At 40.6% G+C, this 15,787-nt stretch overlaps 1 protein-coding gene and 1 long non-coding RNA gene across 2 annotated transcripts; both read right to left on the reverse strand.

Moving 5' to 3' along the window:
* Positions 1–6,020: 6,020 nt before the first annotated feature.
* LOC142657332 (uncharacterized) lies at positions 6,021–6,777 on the reverse strand. The gene is made up of 3 exons (XR_012849899.1): positions 6,647–6,777; positions 6,446–6,527; positions 6,021–6,358 (listed from the first exon to the last, which is right to left on the reverse strand). It is a non-coding gene; the product is annotated as an uncharacterized LOC142657332 (long non-coding RNA).
* Positions 6,778–11,404: 4,627 nt separating this feature from the next.
* LOC142657472 (phosphatidylinositol polyphosphate 5-phosphatase type IV-like) lies at positions 11,405–14,761 on the reverse strand. Its single transcript, XM_075832506.1, has 7 exons — positions 14,285–14,761; positions 13,448–13,539; positions 13,102–13,226; positions 12,705–12,824; positions 12,030–12,125; positions 11,753–11,914; positions 11,405–11,574 (listed from the first exon to the last, which is right to left on the reverse strand). Exons 1-7 carry the CDS (start codon positions 14,597–14,599, stop codon positions 11,405–11,407), a joined length of 1,080 nt encoding a protein of 359 aa, XP_075688621.1. The 5' UTR covers positions 14,600–14,761.
* Positions 14,762–15,787: the final 1,026 nt, after the last annotated feature.

Raw genomic sequence — 15,787 nt, forward strand, 5'->3', positions numbered from 1 at the left:
TAGTGCGACTTGGAGTACTTATTCGGCTTGTTGGCAGCAGTGGGAGGAGTGGGTAAGAGTGTTGGGTAACGTCAGCACGGATCAAGACAGGTTGGTGGCATTTTTATACTGGTTGGGGGATGCTTGAGAGGTGGAGTTTTCTCTGGCTAAGGTGAATCGTTTCATTGCTGGGTTGGCATTTGGATTTAAATTACGGGGTTTTCAGGATGTGTCCAAGAATTTTTTGGTAAGGCAAGCTGTGAAGGGTTTGTGTCGCGGCAGGGCTGAAGCAGATCAGAGGCGACCCGTGTCTTTTACCCTTCTTGGTTCGTTGGGCGCATTGCTGGGGGCTGTTTGTAATTCGCCTTATGAGGTAGAGTTGTTTCGTTTGGCTTTTTCTCTAGCGTTTTTTGGAGCACTCAGAATTGGTGAGTTGGTTTCTCCTAGTGCGGTGAGGGCTGGGGGATTGCGACAGGCTGATGTGGGTCTATATGGGGATACACTCGGGTTGTTTTTGTGGCGGTACAAGACTGATCAAGTAGGACGGGGTAAGCGGATAGTGTTGTTTGCCCTCCCGGGGTCGGCGATGTGTCAGGAGTTGGAAGATATTGGCGGAGTGATGGAGTACATTTGACCGAGGTTGGAATTGATTTGTGGAGCCTGTCCTTAGCAGAAGGAATTGAGAGGGCGGTGGTGGTTTGGAGGGACTCACAGGCTTAAGGTGGTCAAGGCCTGTTTCGCTGTGGCGGGGGGAGTCCTGGAGGTTGGTCAGTACAAAATGGTGGGGGTTCGCATCGGGGGTATGCGTCCCCCAAAGAGGTATATAATTTGAAGACTTCATAGGGTGTTATCCCTTTGAAGTGGTCTTCTGGTGGTTGGAGCCATCAGCAGAGGTGAGCGGTGCCTCCGAGCTGGTTTACGGCTGGAGGTAAATAGTTGTTGGTTGGTTTTTCAGATGGCTAACTTAAAAGGAAAATCTGTAAAAAAATCTGGCTTCAAGGACTTCCCCTGCTCTGTTTAGTGTTAAAATGTTGATTGTTATTTATGATTCTGACCCATGTTGGGTCATGTGAATTATAGGAGGAATTCTCTGGTCGAATTCCTAAAGTAGTTATCCAAATGTTTTGGATTAAATTGTATTTAAAAAATAATGTAAATTAATAAACGGCTGCTGTGGCCATTTCACATCCAATCTCGGTTGTCACATGTCCTTATTTGGTGGATGGGTGGAAAAGGGGAATAAAAGGTAAAATAGCACATGACCCTACTTAGGCCAGTCAAGACGAGGCTGGACTGCAGCACGGAGGGCTTAAGGGAAAGCCTCCATGACTGCCATAGGAGGGAAGGTTAGCCAATCAGGGGGGAAAGGGTTAGTGGAGGCAGGGAGAGGGAGGAGATGGAGAGTGGAGGAGTTGGGGTTCGGTATCTGTTCCTCCCGCTGTTTTCGGCATTGAGCCGGAAGCAGCGGGAGGAATAACAGGTAAAAAAGTTAGCTCCCACCCTCCCGCCCTGAATTGGGTTGTGTCTTTCGGGATTGGGTTTGTTTTTTGTGCGTTTGTCTATTTTCTTGTGCTTATGATGTATGCTTGTGTAAAATAGCAAAAAAAATATTATAGAGGGAGTAAAGAAAAAGGTTTCAAAAATGAAACAGAAAGACTGCCTAGATAACAAGGAACAGGGAAAAGTTATACCTTGTAAAAAAGCAAGATGGAAAAAAGAGAAAGAAAAATTTGGACTGACATTATTTTGCTAAATACAATGGTAATATTGAAGAAATTAAAAGAATCCTAAAGAGAAATTGGGAAATACTATTAAGTGATCTGTTTTTGAAAGATGAAGTAAGAAGGGCCCCACAAATGATCGTAAAAAGACCAAGGATAATAAATGATATAGTCGCACCATCCTATCCAAAAAAATAAGAAATACTAAAGAAAGGAATAGGGTTTGGGAATAATATTAGAGTTTGAGAACGAGTAAAGTAAATGAGTCTTTACTATTCCCCATAGATTCATATTGGTTGTTTTTATCCTATTTTATTAATATATGTATTTTTGCATGGAAAAAGAAATATAAGAAATTCCCTGTATTAAATAATGTAATTGGGATGAAGTATTAGAGGAATAGAAAGGGTAAAAGAGCGAGAAAGAGCCTCTTCCGAAACATCTGCCATAGAGAGATATGTCCATTGTAGGAAGTATAAAGAGATTTAGGCCCAGATCACACTGAGTTTTTTTACGCTGATTTTGACACGGAAACCGCATTTGAATCAGCACCAAAAAACGGCCGAAACTGTCTTCTATTAATTTCAATGGAAGGCGGAGGCGTTTCTTTTCTGCAGCAGCTTTTAGCGGCTCGCTGTTCCGCCTCTGACCTCCCATTGAAATCAATGAGAGGCAGAGAAAGTGTTTTTCACAGTGTTTTTTGCACGCGGCGCGCAGTGGCCACGGGCGAAAAACGCAATGGTAAATGCTGCGCAAATCGCAGGCAGGTCAAAGTCTGCCTCAAAATTTTTCTGCCTGCAAAAAAACTCTGTGTGAACAGGGCCTTAGAGTTCGGAACGTCACTTCCGGTATTGCGTGAGAAAACGTAGAAAGGTTTGTTTATATAATATAGAGATATTTAAATTGTTTCAATGCTGTGAAACATAGTATTCCTGATGAAGGGGGCTGCCCCGATACAACTGACACAGTAGGTTTTATACGTTTTAATACTTTTTACTATATTAAATATCTGCTCCTATGCACTCTTACTAGGGTCCTGACGCTGAAGGGCTCCTACCACACCACTCGTCGTAGTGACTACTGCACCCAGTCCAGTACAATTCAGGAGTGTACTACTAGGCCACATCTCAGGCCTGCAGGGCAACCATTCATCACTGCAGCTATCTAAGCGGCCCTCTAATACATGGAACGTTCTTTATCCTAATCAGGACCTAGTTACAGCCTCTCCTGGGTTTGAGCACAGTACTGCTCGGCTGACCACAGGTTCCCATGCCAGGCTGACTATTCTCACAGCCCCAGTAGACTCCTCAGAGCGAACCACTCTAGGCTGACGGTACTCTTCAGCCACGCATGTTTCAGTGACAGCCTACACTTATAGGCCTACCCCTACATAGGATAGGCCTTCTCTATCAGCCTACAGACCATAAGAGGTCATTTTGTTAGCTTATTTTCTGCTTTGTTATTGACTCTCACCGTCTCACCTGACTTCATGGTGGCGCAGCGCATCACTGCCATTACACTCTGATCCCAGCCAGCACCAGGCTCTTTCTTTCCAAACCCCCTGTACCTCCCCTGTCACTGTCCAGCAGCCTCTCATTGCTATGTACAGTGACAGCACTGCACATAAGACAGTGCCACTGGGAACTGCGGCCTGTCCTACTACCAACCGGTAAGACAAAACCTTCTATACAGTGAAACACAACAGATACACAAATATACATTAACAGTGAGCACCTAAACAGTTAATATAAAGAAACAGGCAACCAATTTAATAACATAATCAGTTTATCAGCTGGAAATGGAGGTTATACGGCTCGCCCTCATTACAAGCTGCTTGCAATCGACCAACTCATTTATCTGGGATCTGCATGAATTTAAGGGTCTGTTCTGGGATTTGAATTTATTCAGAGGTCTTGGTCAGGTATCTAAATCCATTTTCTTTACTCTGGTTTGGGGTCTGAATTTAGCGGTCTGGTCTGTGGTCTGCAATTAATTGAGGGGTCTGGTCTGAGGTCTGACATTATTTAGATGTCTGGTCTAGGGTCTGCATTCATTTTATTTACTCTGTTTTGGGGTTTACATTTTGGAGTCTTGCCTGGGGTCTGCAGTTAATTGGGTCTGTTCTGGGGTCTGGTCTAGGGTCTGAATTTATATAGGGGTTTAGGCAGGTGTCTAAATTTATTTGGTGGTCTGGTCTGGGGTCTGCATGAATTAAGGGGTCTATTTTGTGGTCTGAATTCTTTACGTTGCTCTAGAAGCTGAAGATGGCTGCAGAAGTGAAGAACTAAAGATATCTCAGCAGCAAACTCTGTAATGTTATGTCAGGAGAAGTCATCATAGCGGTCCTGGCTGGGTGGAGATAAAATGGAAAGAGAAAGTCTACAATCAGAAAAGACGTCACCTGTGATTTACCCATTTTAAGGCGGACCTGTCAGCTCTCCTGATATGGAGCATCTTTACTCAGAACTCTGTGTTGTGATGGTCTTCTGTTATTTTTCCTGGAAATGTGAAAATAAGGCCATCATGGAAACGCATTGGCATGCAACTAATTGATTTTAGCTACAAATCAACAGCCGCAGTACAAAGCTATACATTGAGTTTCATGCAACCCTTAAATAAGTAATAGAATTTAAAAATAAGATCAATTAAAATCAATCAGTCTCTGTGAAGTCCTAGCCTAAATAGCAATTGAGTGTTAGCATTCACCTTGTCTATAGAATGTATCCCTATGTAAAGCCAAGTACCGGCAAGGACCGCAGGGTTAGTCGCAAGCAATAAAATACAGTAGACCCAAGTAATGCAAACAACAAATTCTTTACTGACCAGTGGTATATAAACATCCACAAGGGGATGTAAACACTACTCTACAAAAAAAGAGGCACAATCTCTTTCAAACATTACACAAATAATGGCGCAATGCGGCATGGGTGGCACACCAGCTTCTTTTGCTTGTTGGACGGAGCATTAACTCATCCTTGCTTCGCTTTAGGAGTAAGTCCTCTTCTTCAAACATCTGCCCATTTATTTCAATAGGAAAAACGGCGTTCTGTTCCGTCGGGCCGTTTTTTTAAAAAAACGGCAGCGAAAAAGAAGTGCAGGTCACTTCTTGGGACGTTTTTGGAGCCATTTACATAGACTCTATTGAAAACAGCTCCAAATACGGCCGTAAAAAACGCAGCGAAAAACGCAGCGAAAATCGCAAGTGGCTTAAAAAAACGTTTGAAAATCAGGAGCTGTTTTCCCTTGAAAACAGCTCCGTATTTTCAGACGTTTTTGAGTTTGCGTGTGAACATACCCTAACTGCAAATTAACCTGCCATACATATTGGGGAGAAAAAGAAGGAAAGTTTGTGCTCCTGGACTGTGCAATACAAAATCTTCAATGTATCATTGTCTCAATTTATTTACCGCCACCCTTTAATCCTTATGTCATTGGTGTGGTACAGGAGTTTATTGATAAAAAGCCCTTGCAGATTATCCACTGCTACTAATTGGCGACTTCAATGGAGTAATGGACTTTAGTATGGACAAATGTAACAGGTGGGAGGGGGTTTAGGATGGTTACTGCCCCGCAGAGGAAATTGCACAGCAAGAACTTCAGACGACACAGGTATAAGATGCTGAACAGAACTTTACTCCAACAGAGGCACAGTCTTCACGGTTATAATATTTAATACATAAGCTTGACGGTTTCACTAATAAATAGGCTCTATACTTGGCGGTTTCTGATTTAACTTGTGAGAATGGGACAATGTGTTTGCTATGGTTCAGTCTCAACTTAAACTTGTGCTGCAGAGGGTCTTTGTTCTCATATGAAATGCTGAGCTAGCGATACGCCATTCAGGCTAGCAATACAAAGTATTTTTGGTTGATCAGTCACTTTGTAACTTCTGCCCTAACTGGCAATCTCAACTGGCAGCTCTCATCCTGCCCGTTTGTCCAATCTGAGATCTGTGGGGATTGTGTCACCCTAGCGGCTTCCCTGCTTAATGTGATTGTCTCCGCTTGTAAAGAGAGCCCAACATTACATTTTATGGAACTGAAATTTAAACAACTATCAAATATATCAATATTTTACATCTCCTGTCACTTTTTGTCCAACACAGGATCTAATCCAGTACATATGGCGGCACGTTCCATACTCTCTGTATTGTGTACATATGATACAATGTCCTGTCACCTACCACTGGATTAAACGCGATGTCACACAAATAGCGCTGTGAAGGGTCGGATAAGTGAATTGTATACACTGTGGTAAGTTGTAGCCGGGCACTGAACACACTAATAAATACCAGTCACACTTATGAATTGATGTTAAAGATTTATTTAAGGTTTTTGTGGATCAAAATATATAATGGTAAAGATGATGTTATACAAGATTCAGCAAAAACAATGGAAGATGTCACAGTATATACTGTAGTATCAGTAAGTGGTGGGAAATCTGTATTCCAGAGACACAGGAAGAGATGACATGTTCTCCTGTTCTGGGCCTGGTCTTCTGGGTAACATTGATGCACCGGTAACCACACTGATGTCTCTTCTGTGACAGATGTAGAAAATTTTAAGTCTCGCCATTGGAATACTTGTAAGATGGCGGGTTCTGCCCTCGGTTGTTATTGGTATTGATGTTGATGGTCTGTTTGTATCTGCTGACTTTTTCTGGGGGGAGAAGCACACAATCCTATTAAATATTCATCATTCAGGCTGCTTACCAAATATAGAGGGGACATATCTAGAGGAACTTACCTTTCTATCAGCAATGATGGCGGCTCCTCCGGTCACAGGGAGCGCAGTTCTCACAAGATATACTGCGGAATTGATGTTTATGCTGCAAGAGAAATATTTGCTATTAATGCTCAACTAATGTGTGTTTCTTGGCAGTCACAAAATCTAGAAGAGGTTTTATTGTGGATTTTCCTATTTGATCCTAGGGGTTACACTACAAACCTTGAAGATGATTGATCCAAGCGATGGGTTGGATCTAAAGCTGCGCTGTTCAGGATGTTACAGGAACTTTCTGATGTTCACAAAGGTGGAATCATTGTTTTATGCACCTGTGATGGTAAATGTTCCTTAGGAGTCCTGCAAGATGCCAAGTAATGTCTTACATCAATAACAATGTTCCTTGTATCTATCATGTAGTTTCTGCCGCTTACGGCACTTTTCTAAAAAAGTGGACAGAGAGTAGCTGAAGCAGCAGAGCCCCCAGCAGCCGACACATTTATCATAATAACATGGATTATTAGTTATTAAAGGGGTATTCCGGAACTAAAAAATTACATTTATTTAAATAAAACAATGAAAAAGATATAACTTTCCAATGTACTTACGTTTCATCAGATGGCTGTAGCGTCGTATATCCTCCTCCGTCGCCGTCCCCTTAGCAATGCAAAATCTGCACTTCCTGTGCAGACCCGTCCATTTGGTCTTCTGCCTTGCTTCCGGTTTCCGGCTTTCACACTGTACGGTTACGTCAAAAATGACGTAACCGTACCACGTGCTTCTTTATTGAATTAGAGCATGCGTGGTGAACACACTCCACCGCGCATGCTCTGTGAAATTATGTGGCTGCGTCTTCAGCGGCCGTGTATATTACACTGCGCATGCGCAAGGTTGAAGGTGTGTAGCGGTGTGTATACGAAGTTGCAGGAATAACGGCCGTTTCGGCCGTCTTCCCGACAGGTGCAGGAGCTGTGACAGCTGCTGTCTCGTACAGCAGCTGCCGCAGCTCCTACAGCGGGGACCGATCGCTGTGTCCCCGCTGTCTAACCCCTTAAAAGCCGCGTTCTATAGAGATCGCGGGTTTTTAGGGGTTAAGTTACCATCGCCGGCCTGCTACACGATAGCGGCCGGCGATGGTGACTATGGCAACCGGACACCAAACAAAGGCGTCCGGCTATGCCATCGACGGAAGCCTAGTGGGTCCTGACAAAGTCAGGACCCACTATGCTTGCTGTCAGTGAATAGCTGACAGTTCTAATACACTGCACTACGGATGTAGTGCAGTGTATTAGAATAGCGATCAGGGCCTCCTGCCCTCAAGTCCCCTAGTGGGACAAAGTAATAAAGTAAAAAAAAAAGTTAAAAAAGATGTGTAAAAATAAGAAATTAAAAGTTAAAAAAATCCCCCTTTTTTTCCCTTATCAGTCCTTTTTTATTAATAAAAATATATAAATAAACGATACATAATTGGTATCGCCGCGTCCGTAACGGCCTGAACTACAAAATTATTTCGTTATTTATCCCGCGCGGTGAACGCCGTAAAAGAAAATAATAATATACCGTACCAAAATCACAATTGTTTGGTCACTTCACCTCCCAAAAAATGTATTAAAAATAGATCAAAAAGTTGCATTTACCGAAAAATGGTCCTGATCGAAACTACAGTTCGTTACGCAAAAAATAAGTCCTCGCACGGCTTTATTGATGGAAAAATTATAAAGTTCTGGCTCTTAGAATAAGGAAACAAAAAGTGAATGATTTTTTACAAAACGTATTTTATTGTGCAAACGCCATAAGACATAAAAAAAACTATAAACATCTGGTGTCACCGTAAGGCCGAGTTTACACGAGCGTGTGCGTTTTGTGCAAGCAAAAAGCGCGGCGTTTTGCGTGCGCAAAAAGCACTTAACAGCTCCGTGTGTCAGCCCTTTATGATGCGCGGCTGCGTGCTTTTCGCGCAGCCGCCATCATTATGACACTCCGTTTGGATGTTTGTAAACAGAAAAGAACGTGGTGCTTTTCTGTTTTCATTCATCCTTTACAGTGCTGTTGCGTGAATCACGCGCGTCCCACGGAATTGCTTCCGTGCGACATGCGTGGTTTTCACACACCCATTGACTTCAATGGGTGCGTGATGCGCGAACAGCGCACAAATATAGGACGTCGTGCGTTTCACGCAGCGGACATACGCTGCGTGAAAATCACGTACCTGTCTGCACGGCCCCATAGAGTAACATAGGTCCCTGCGACGCGCGTTGCAAAAACGTATAATACGCTCGTGTAAATGAGCCCTAATCGTATCGCCCCGCAGAATAAAGTGAATATGTCATTTATAGCGCACGGTGAACGCTGTAACAAAAATAGAATTAAAAAACAATAGAATTGATGTTTTTTAGTCACCGCGCCACTTAAAAATAGAATAAAAACTGATCAAAAAGCTGCATGCACCCCAAGAAAACTACAATGTATTCCTCAAGTGGTCTAGTTTCCAAAATGGGGTCACCTTTTGGGGGTTTCCACTATTTTGGTACCACAAGACCTATTCAAACCGGACATGGTGCCTAATAAAAAGGCGGCCTCAAAATCCACTAGGTGCGCCTTTGCTTCTGAGGCCGGTGCTTCAGTCCATTACCGCCCGAGGGCCACATGTGGGATATTTCTACTGCAGAATCTGGACAATAAGTATTGAGTTGCGTTTCTCTGGTAAAACATTTTGTGCATAAACTTTCTAAATGCTGTTGTGAATACTTTGAGGGGTCTAGTTTCTAAAATGTCGTGTTTCATAGGGGTGTCTAATATATAGGCCCCTCAAAGCCACTTCAGAACTGAACTGGAAGCCCAAAAAAAATAATTAGGCAATACTTCGCTTCTATACGAACTAGTTAGCGATTCACAGTGTGATGAAGTAAGGGGAAGCAGCGCTTATACGAGCGGTGCACCCCCTTCAAACAGCCGATGACTTTTCAGTTCACAGGTAGCAGAGTTACATGATGGGGAATTTGTTTTCCTGTTGTGTAACTCTGCTACCTGTCAATGGAAAAATCAGCTGCCAGAGTGAAAAATGTTTCCACACAGAGGAGTACCGCAAAGAAACACCTGGGAATCAGACATGATGGACTAACATTTTTCCCTGTGGTTGATGACTTTTCAGTTGACAGGTAGCAGAGTTACATGAAGGGGAATTATTTTTCATCGATGGCTAGTTAGGAGCGCTGCTTCCCTTTAGTTTTTTCTTGCTCACTGTGAATCTCCGACACAGGATGCAGCGGCGATCCACAGGTATTGCTCCTTTTATCCCAATTCACATGTTAGAATTCAATTTTTTTTATTTTATATATATATATATATATATATATATATATATATATATATATATATATATATATATATATATATATATATAAAATACAGTATTTAAAACTAAGACTGTATAAACAGTTAATATACATTTAGAAAACTTATAATTATAAAGACCAAACTTTACGTATCATCATATAGGGTCAGTGTTGTTTAAAAACGCAGATATCCAGTGATTTCAGCTTGTGCTATCAGTAATAGAATGAGAGCACCAAAATGAAGACTGGGATTGCAGAAGTTAGTAGAGCTGGGTGTAGTAGGCGGAGCAAGTGCACTGCTGCATGCACATTGCATGCTGGGACTAGAGCAGTGCATGCAGGGAGGAGAAACACAGGAAGAGAAGAGGAATGAACTTACTGAGCAAAACAAACCTCTCCAGGTAAACAATAGGGAGTAGTGTTACTAAAACCATTTATTATCAAGAAAAAGCTAGACAGAGTGCACTAATATCTTAATAGAGGAACATTGCATTGATTTAAAAAATAAAAAAAAGTATTGGAAAACCCCTTTAAGGTGTGGGCCTTTTAATAAATTAGGCACATTTTACTCCAAGTTTTTTTATATTAAGACCGGTGTATGAAACGTCAGTCTTAATGAATTCCCACCAATCTATTATACTACATACACGCTTACAGTTTTCTTCTAAAACCCATAACCTTCATTTAGAAATTAAATAAATATCTGAATACAAGAAAATTGAACTAGAAGATAGAATGACTTATTTACAATTTCTTTATGTTGGTTGATAAAATAAATTACTGATACAGAGGAAGACTTAAGAGATGGAAGAACATTCTCACATCAAACATAATAGACAAGTACAATGCTCTCACCTTATGTGCTGTAAGGACATGAACAGACGCAGCTACTTTTTTTGTCCTAACCTCCTAATGCCCTTCAAATAGATCTTGCGGTCAAAGCGTCCACCAGCCAATGGGATGCTGGAATGAGAAATATATTGATGTAAGACATATGATAATGTTAGCAGGTAACCACACAATAATTGTTTTGTTTCACATCCTAGATTACTCCAGTACTGTCACCCAGGTATACAGCCACCTACCCCAAAGTGTGAGCTCTGGCTATAAGGCCCATGTAGTAATGGCGGCTACTGAAAGAATCATACCAACAACATGGAGGAAATCATGACTTACTTATCTGAACCAGGTCTGAGCTTTACTTCAAAGATACCAAAAACGGGTCGGTGGTCTGAGGTCTTCAAAACAGGGCAAGAGTCGTATTTCAGGACTCGCACATCTCCCTCGTATTGGCTTTTAAACAACACCCTGTCCTGTAGAGGTCATAAAAATAACAAATATCATCAGTGCAATCATATTATAATTTATTTATAAACCTCATAGCATCATAGACTGAACATTTCGGCCTATTTTATTTAAGAAATATACATTTTGAGACTTTCTTGCATTTAAGGTTTGACTTGGTCACACAGATTTAATGAAATAAGTATCTTTGAGCCATGCTAGGCGAAGACATATTACACTGGGAGACGATGACAAACTCACTACAAGTAAAATGGACTGGATGCTTTGTTCTTAAGAAATATTCCTCCATCTATAATAACAATTCATTACCTTGCGCGAGGGGATTTATTATATGAAAATCTAATCATGAAATGTATTCTTTCTTTAGCTCTGTAGACCTGGAAATAAGATATCTTACCGTATATGATGGGACTCTCTGCTTTTCTGATGTATCGTAGGTGTCTGTGCCAATGTCGAACTTATATGTAGGAAGGAATTCTATGGTGTGCTCCTTAAACCCTACAAATATGGACCCTTAAATTAAAAGAAAAAAAAACATGTCAGTATTAAAAACATGTGCAAGAGATGTAGGGCTATATAAGAATGTGGAGAACATATGAACCATCATGACGATTTGTATTGATCTGTCGAGGTGTATGTGGTAATAATACAGGCTGAGGAGTGATAGAGATCTGTCTACTAGTAAATGTACCGTTGTTCTTGGCTTCATTCAGATGGTCGTGTTTGAGGAGACTGGACATATCTCTTCCTTTAATGTTCTTCAGAAGAGATTCCACGTTTTTTCTGTCCTCTTTCAGTTGAAAATTGAGGTCCCCAAACCAAAAAACTCGATCAAAGCGGCTGGTGACGTCCACTGTAGAATGAGATAAACACAGGACACAGTTAGACGACGTGACTGCATTAGAGTCAATGGAGATAAATAGAGAGATAAAGGAATCGATAGGTTCAACCACATAAGTAATACTCACAGGCATTGGAGTTTATTCTTTCCGGAATAATTTGAGGCAGACGGAGACCCTCGGTGATAGTTTTATAGTCCTGGATCCTCTTGTGGACTGCCCCAACTGCCAACAAAAATATACATATCAGTAAATATGACCTCTTGGAATTTAGGACAACCACCATATTTAAGTTTTCTTTGACAATAGGTTTCTTTATCCTATATTATCTAGGTATCGTATCTACTTCTTGGGCTGTGTAGTCTGAATGTTCCCTCAACAATCAATTTTTTACAAATAGTATTTATATTAATTGGATTTCTATTGACATTTTAGAAGATGAGACTGGTGGAGTTCCATGATCTGGGTCCGCACTCTGTACACCAGACACACTGATATTTCTATTACTGTAAATCTAAGACACAATCATTTTCATGACAGAGGATAATGTATTTCTATAGCAGTCTGTAGAGGACATTAGGCCGTTTATCCTTCCAGTATTATTCTCTCATTATATAGAATAAGTTTGATGGATTAGAAGAAGTTTGACCAAATGAGGAAGAACTTTTAATTTTACACCAAAACATCAATAGTACAGATCTTTTCATGTCATCTCATATATTCCAGCTTATTATTATTAAACAGCAGCACTTTTATATACAATAACACTGTACATAGTCATATATTAAAAACAGACATACTTACATCTCATATGGGAATTAATAAACAGGAATGATGTCCCAAAGACGGTGAAGGCAACACCCAAGGCTCCTTTAGTTTTGACATGGTGGAATAGCCTGGTTGTTACATGGGTGTGCTCTACCTCTGTATAAGAAATGAAACACAAGAAGAAGGGTTAGTGGTTAATAGTATAACATGCAACAATGAAACAGAGATAGTTTCCTATTAAACGCTGGAAATATTACTACAACACCATTTCACACTTTGTAACTGTGGAGTAAACTATCAGATCTCCAATACTCCACAGTGAAGAATCTGAGAGTTGGGTTCTTAGACATCTAGTTCTAATGACTAAATAATAAGTTCAAACTAATGACTTCAATTAGGACTTATTATGTAAATGTAAGAAAGTGAATCTTACCTGAGCAGAACCAGATCAGTTCCCGTCGAATAAAGATGGTGAGATACAGGACTCCGAGCCCGGATGAATGGTATAGCACGTAGTGTGGACCAAGAGTCTCTTGTAATTTTATCTCCCATTCCCGTCTACAAGAAGACACAATTTCAAGTTTACATATTAATAAATGACACCAGATTAAAATATTGAACTCATTTATTAAATAATCAATATTATAACCTCTGGGGTTAAATAGGAAAATTTAGGAGTGATCCTACAATAAGTAGTAGGTCAAGAGAGAATTTCAATCAGCCGACCTGTAGTCCATCTGCAGACATAGACTGTTGTAAGACAACCTGAGAAGACTTACCTGTTTGGACATCCTTCCTGAACGCCAATTACGTAAATGTCTTTGGAGTCATCTGATGGCAACAGCAGATCCTCTAGATTTTGTGGGAACTCCTGCTCAAAATATGAAGATATTTATAATGTATACACAGAGCACCAACCAAACTGACATCTTCTATATCACCTACAAAAAATTATATCTGATCGAATTGGATTTTAGTCTTTATAGACTATGGCCAGTGCTGCAGTCTTAGGATCAGAGGCATTGCCATTCCAAAGACATAGATTATTAGTTTGACAATTTGCAGTGTGTGCAGCAACATTGATTGGCCCAAATGTTTAGAAAATTTGGGCCTAGGGTAGTATATAATATGGCTATGTGATATCCAACTACAAATTTATCCAACTTTAGGCTATGTTCACACGGAGTATTTTGCAGGAGGAATATCTGCCTCAAAATTCTGTTTGGAAGTTTTAGGCAGATTTTCCTCTCCCTGCACACCAATTTTCGCAGAGTTTTTCGCGGCGTTTTTCGCCCGCGGCCATTGAGCGCCGCGGGCATAAAACACAGCGAAATACGCTTTCTCTGCCTCCCATTGAAGTCAATGGGAGGTCAGAGGCGGAAGCGCCCGAAGAAAGGGCATGTCGCTTCTTTTTACCGCGAGGCAGTTTTACTGCTCGTGGGAAAAAGACGCCGACGCCTCCCATTGAAATCAATGGGAGGCATTTTCGGGCCGTTTTTGCCGAGTTTTGCGACGCGGTTTCCACGTCAATAAACTCGGCAAAATACTCTGTGTGAACATAGCCTTAGATCAGATACACTCATGGTTCACAATAGATATTGTATATTACTTCTCACCTTTCCCTCCATATTCCAGGTGGCAACGTATAATCTCAGCCGTCTATTTGGGAAACAGCGATCCAGTTCTTTAGCGCCAATCACAGCGCTGCTGCCCAAGCTCCTGATTGCGCTCTTCTTGGCGTTCTTTGAGCCAATGTCACAAGGTTTGCTGTGACTTGGATCGCTGCATTTTTCGGCTGGCATATCTTTGATGTTGGAAAACTTCTGGAGTGAGATGTTAGGTTCCTCCATAGTTGGTATCTCTTTCATTAGATTTCCATTATCAGGAATCTGAGACACATGATATTTTTTGGATTTTTTCCAAAAGGGCATGGTTGGTTAATAACCCGGGTGCAAAACTGCACCAATGTCCGTGGTAGAAAACCAGGCGACAGTAAAGATTGAATTTAACTAATCGCCTCTAGTTCTCTGAAAATAGGACAAATCGCTGACCGTAAAAGCAACACAGTAATCCAACAGTGTCAATCCAACAGCAAGATCTAGAATGACCAGAAAAAGAAATAGTTAGGGAAAACTTAAAGAAAACCAGCTGGAGAAATTAGTTATGAAAGGGGTATTCCAAGTACAGGATCTAGACAATCATAAGTGTTTGAAGATCACATTGCTTGGGGTCTTGGGGCTCGGACCCCCTGTGAATGACATTGCTTGGGGTTTGGATTTTGGAACAATGTATTGGTTGTTGAATTGACCATACGGTATGACATTTCCGGGGTTTATGTAATTTTTATATGAGAGATACTAACTATAATTTAGAACCTCTGTAGTTTGTTATAGACATTATTATTATTGTCATTTTTCATTAATATATATATATATATATATATATATCTATATCTATATATATATATATATATATATATATATATATATAATGAAAAATGACAATTGCTTTTGAGGATACAGGATTACGGGGTCAGGGCTGTTCTTAAGAAATCACTTCCCTAACATTTTTATATTAGTAATTATTATTATTAATAATAATAATAATAATTGTGTATTTTACACAAATAGAAAACCTCAAATGCATAATTAGTAATTCCCTAGTAAATATTTATTATGTGAATTACTCCTGTTATAAACTGAAGGGTTCCAATAATAAGTTCTCAGGGCTGCAGGACATTCACATTCCCTTTCTTTGTGGTTGCTTTATCAATTTACCAGCAGAATACAGATGCCAATTTTTGTCTGCAAGCTGCATTCTGTCTCTGGAGCAGAAGTCACAGGCCGCCATATTGCCATTTAGCAACTTCTTAGTAAATTAGTATACCTATTCCAAATATAAACTAAACATTAAATGGCAGACACAGCAGAATTATACCGAAGAATAAAATATTCATAAAGAAACTGATAGGTGAGACTCATCTAGAGACGTAGTGCTGATAGAGTACTTACCGGTCACATCCAACTGAGTGACAGCTCTGAGGCCAGCACCATAGTATACACCCACGCTCTGTGACATCACAATAGCTATACCCGGGGTGAGCTGCTTTTATGACCTCA

Source organism: Rhinoderma darwinii, chromosome 7 (assembly GCF_050947455.1).
Source record: "Rhinoderma darwinii isolate aRhiDar2 chromosome 7, aRhiDar2.hap1, whole genome shotgun sequence".
NCBI lineage: Eukaryota > Metazoa > Chordata > Amphibia > Anura > Rhinodermatidae > Rhinoderma > Rhinoderma darwinii.

Excerpts from the sequence above, each read along its gene's own strand:
- LOC142657472 (XM_075832506.1), bottom strand. The coding sequence starts at position 14,599 with ATGCCCTTTTGGAAAAAATCCAAAAAATATCATGTGTCTCAGATTCCT. Across the intron at positions 13,540-14,284 it reads CCTGGAATATGGAGGGAAAG|GAGTTCCCACAAAATCTAGA; the intron begins GTGAGAAGTAAT and ends TATTTTGAGCAG. Across the intron at positions 13,227-13,447 it reads CAGGAAGGATGTCCAAACAG|ACGGGAATGGGAGATAAAAT; the intron begins GTAAGTCTTCTC and ends GTCTTCTTGTAG.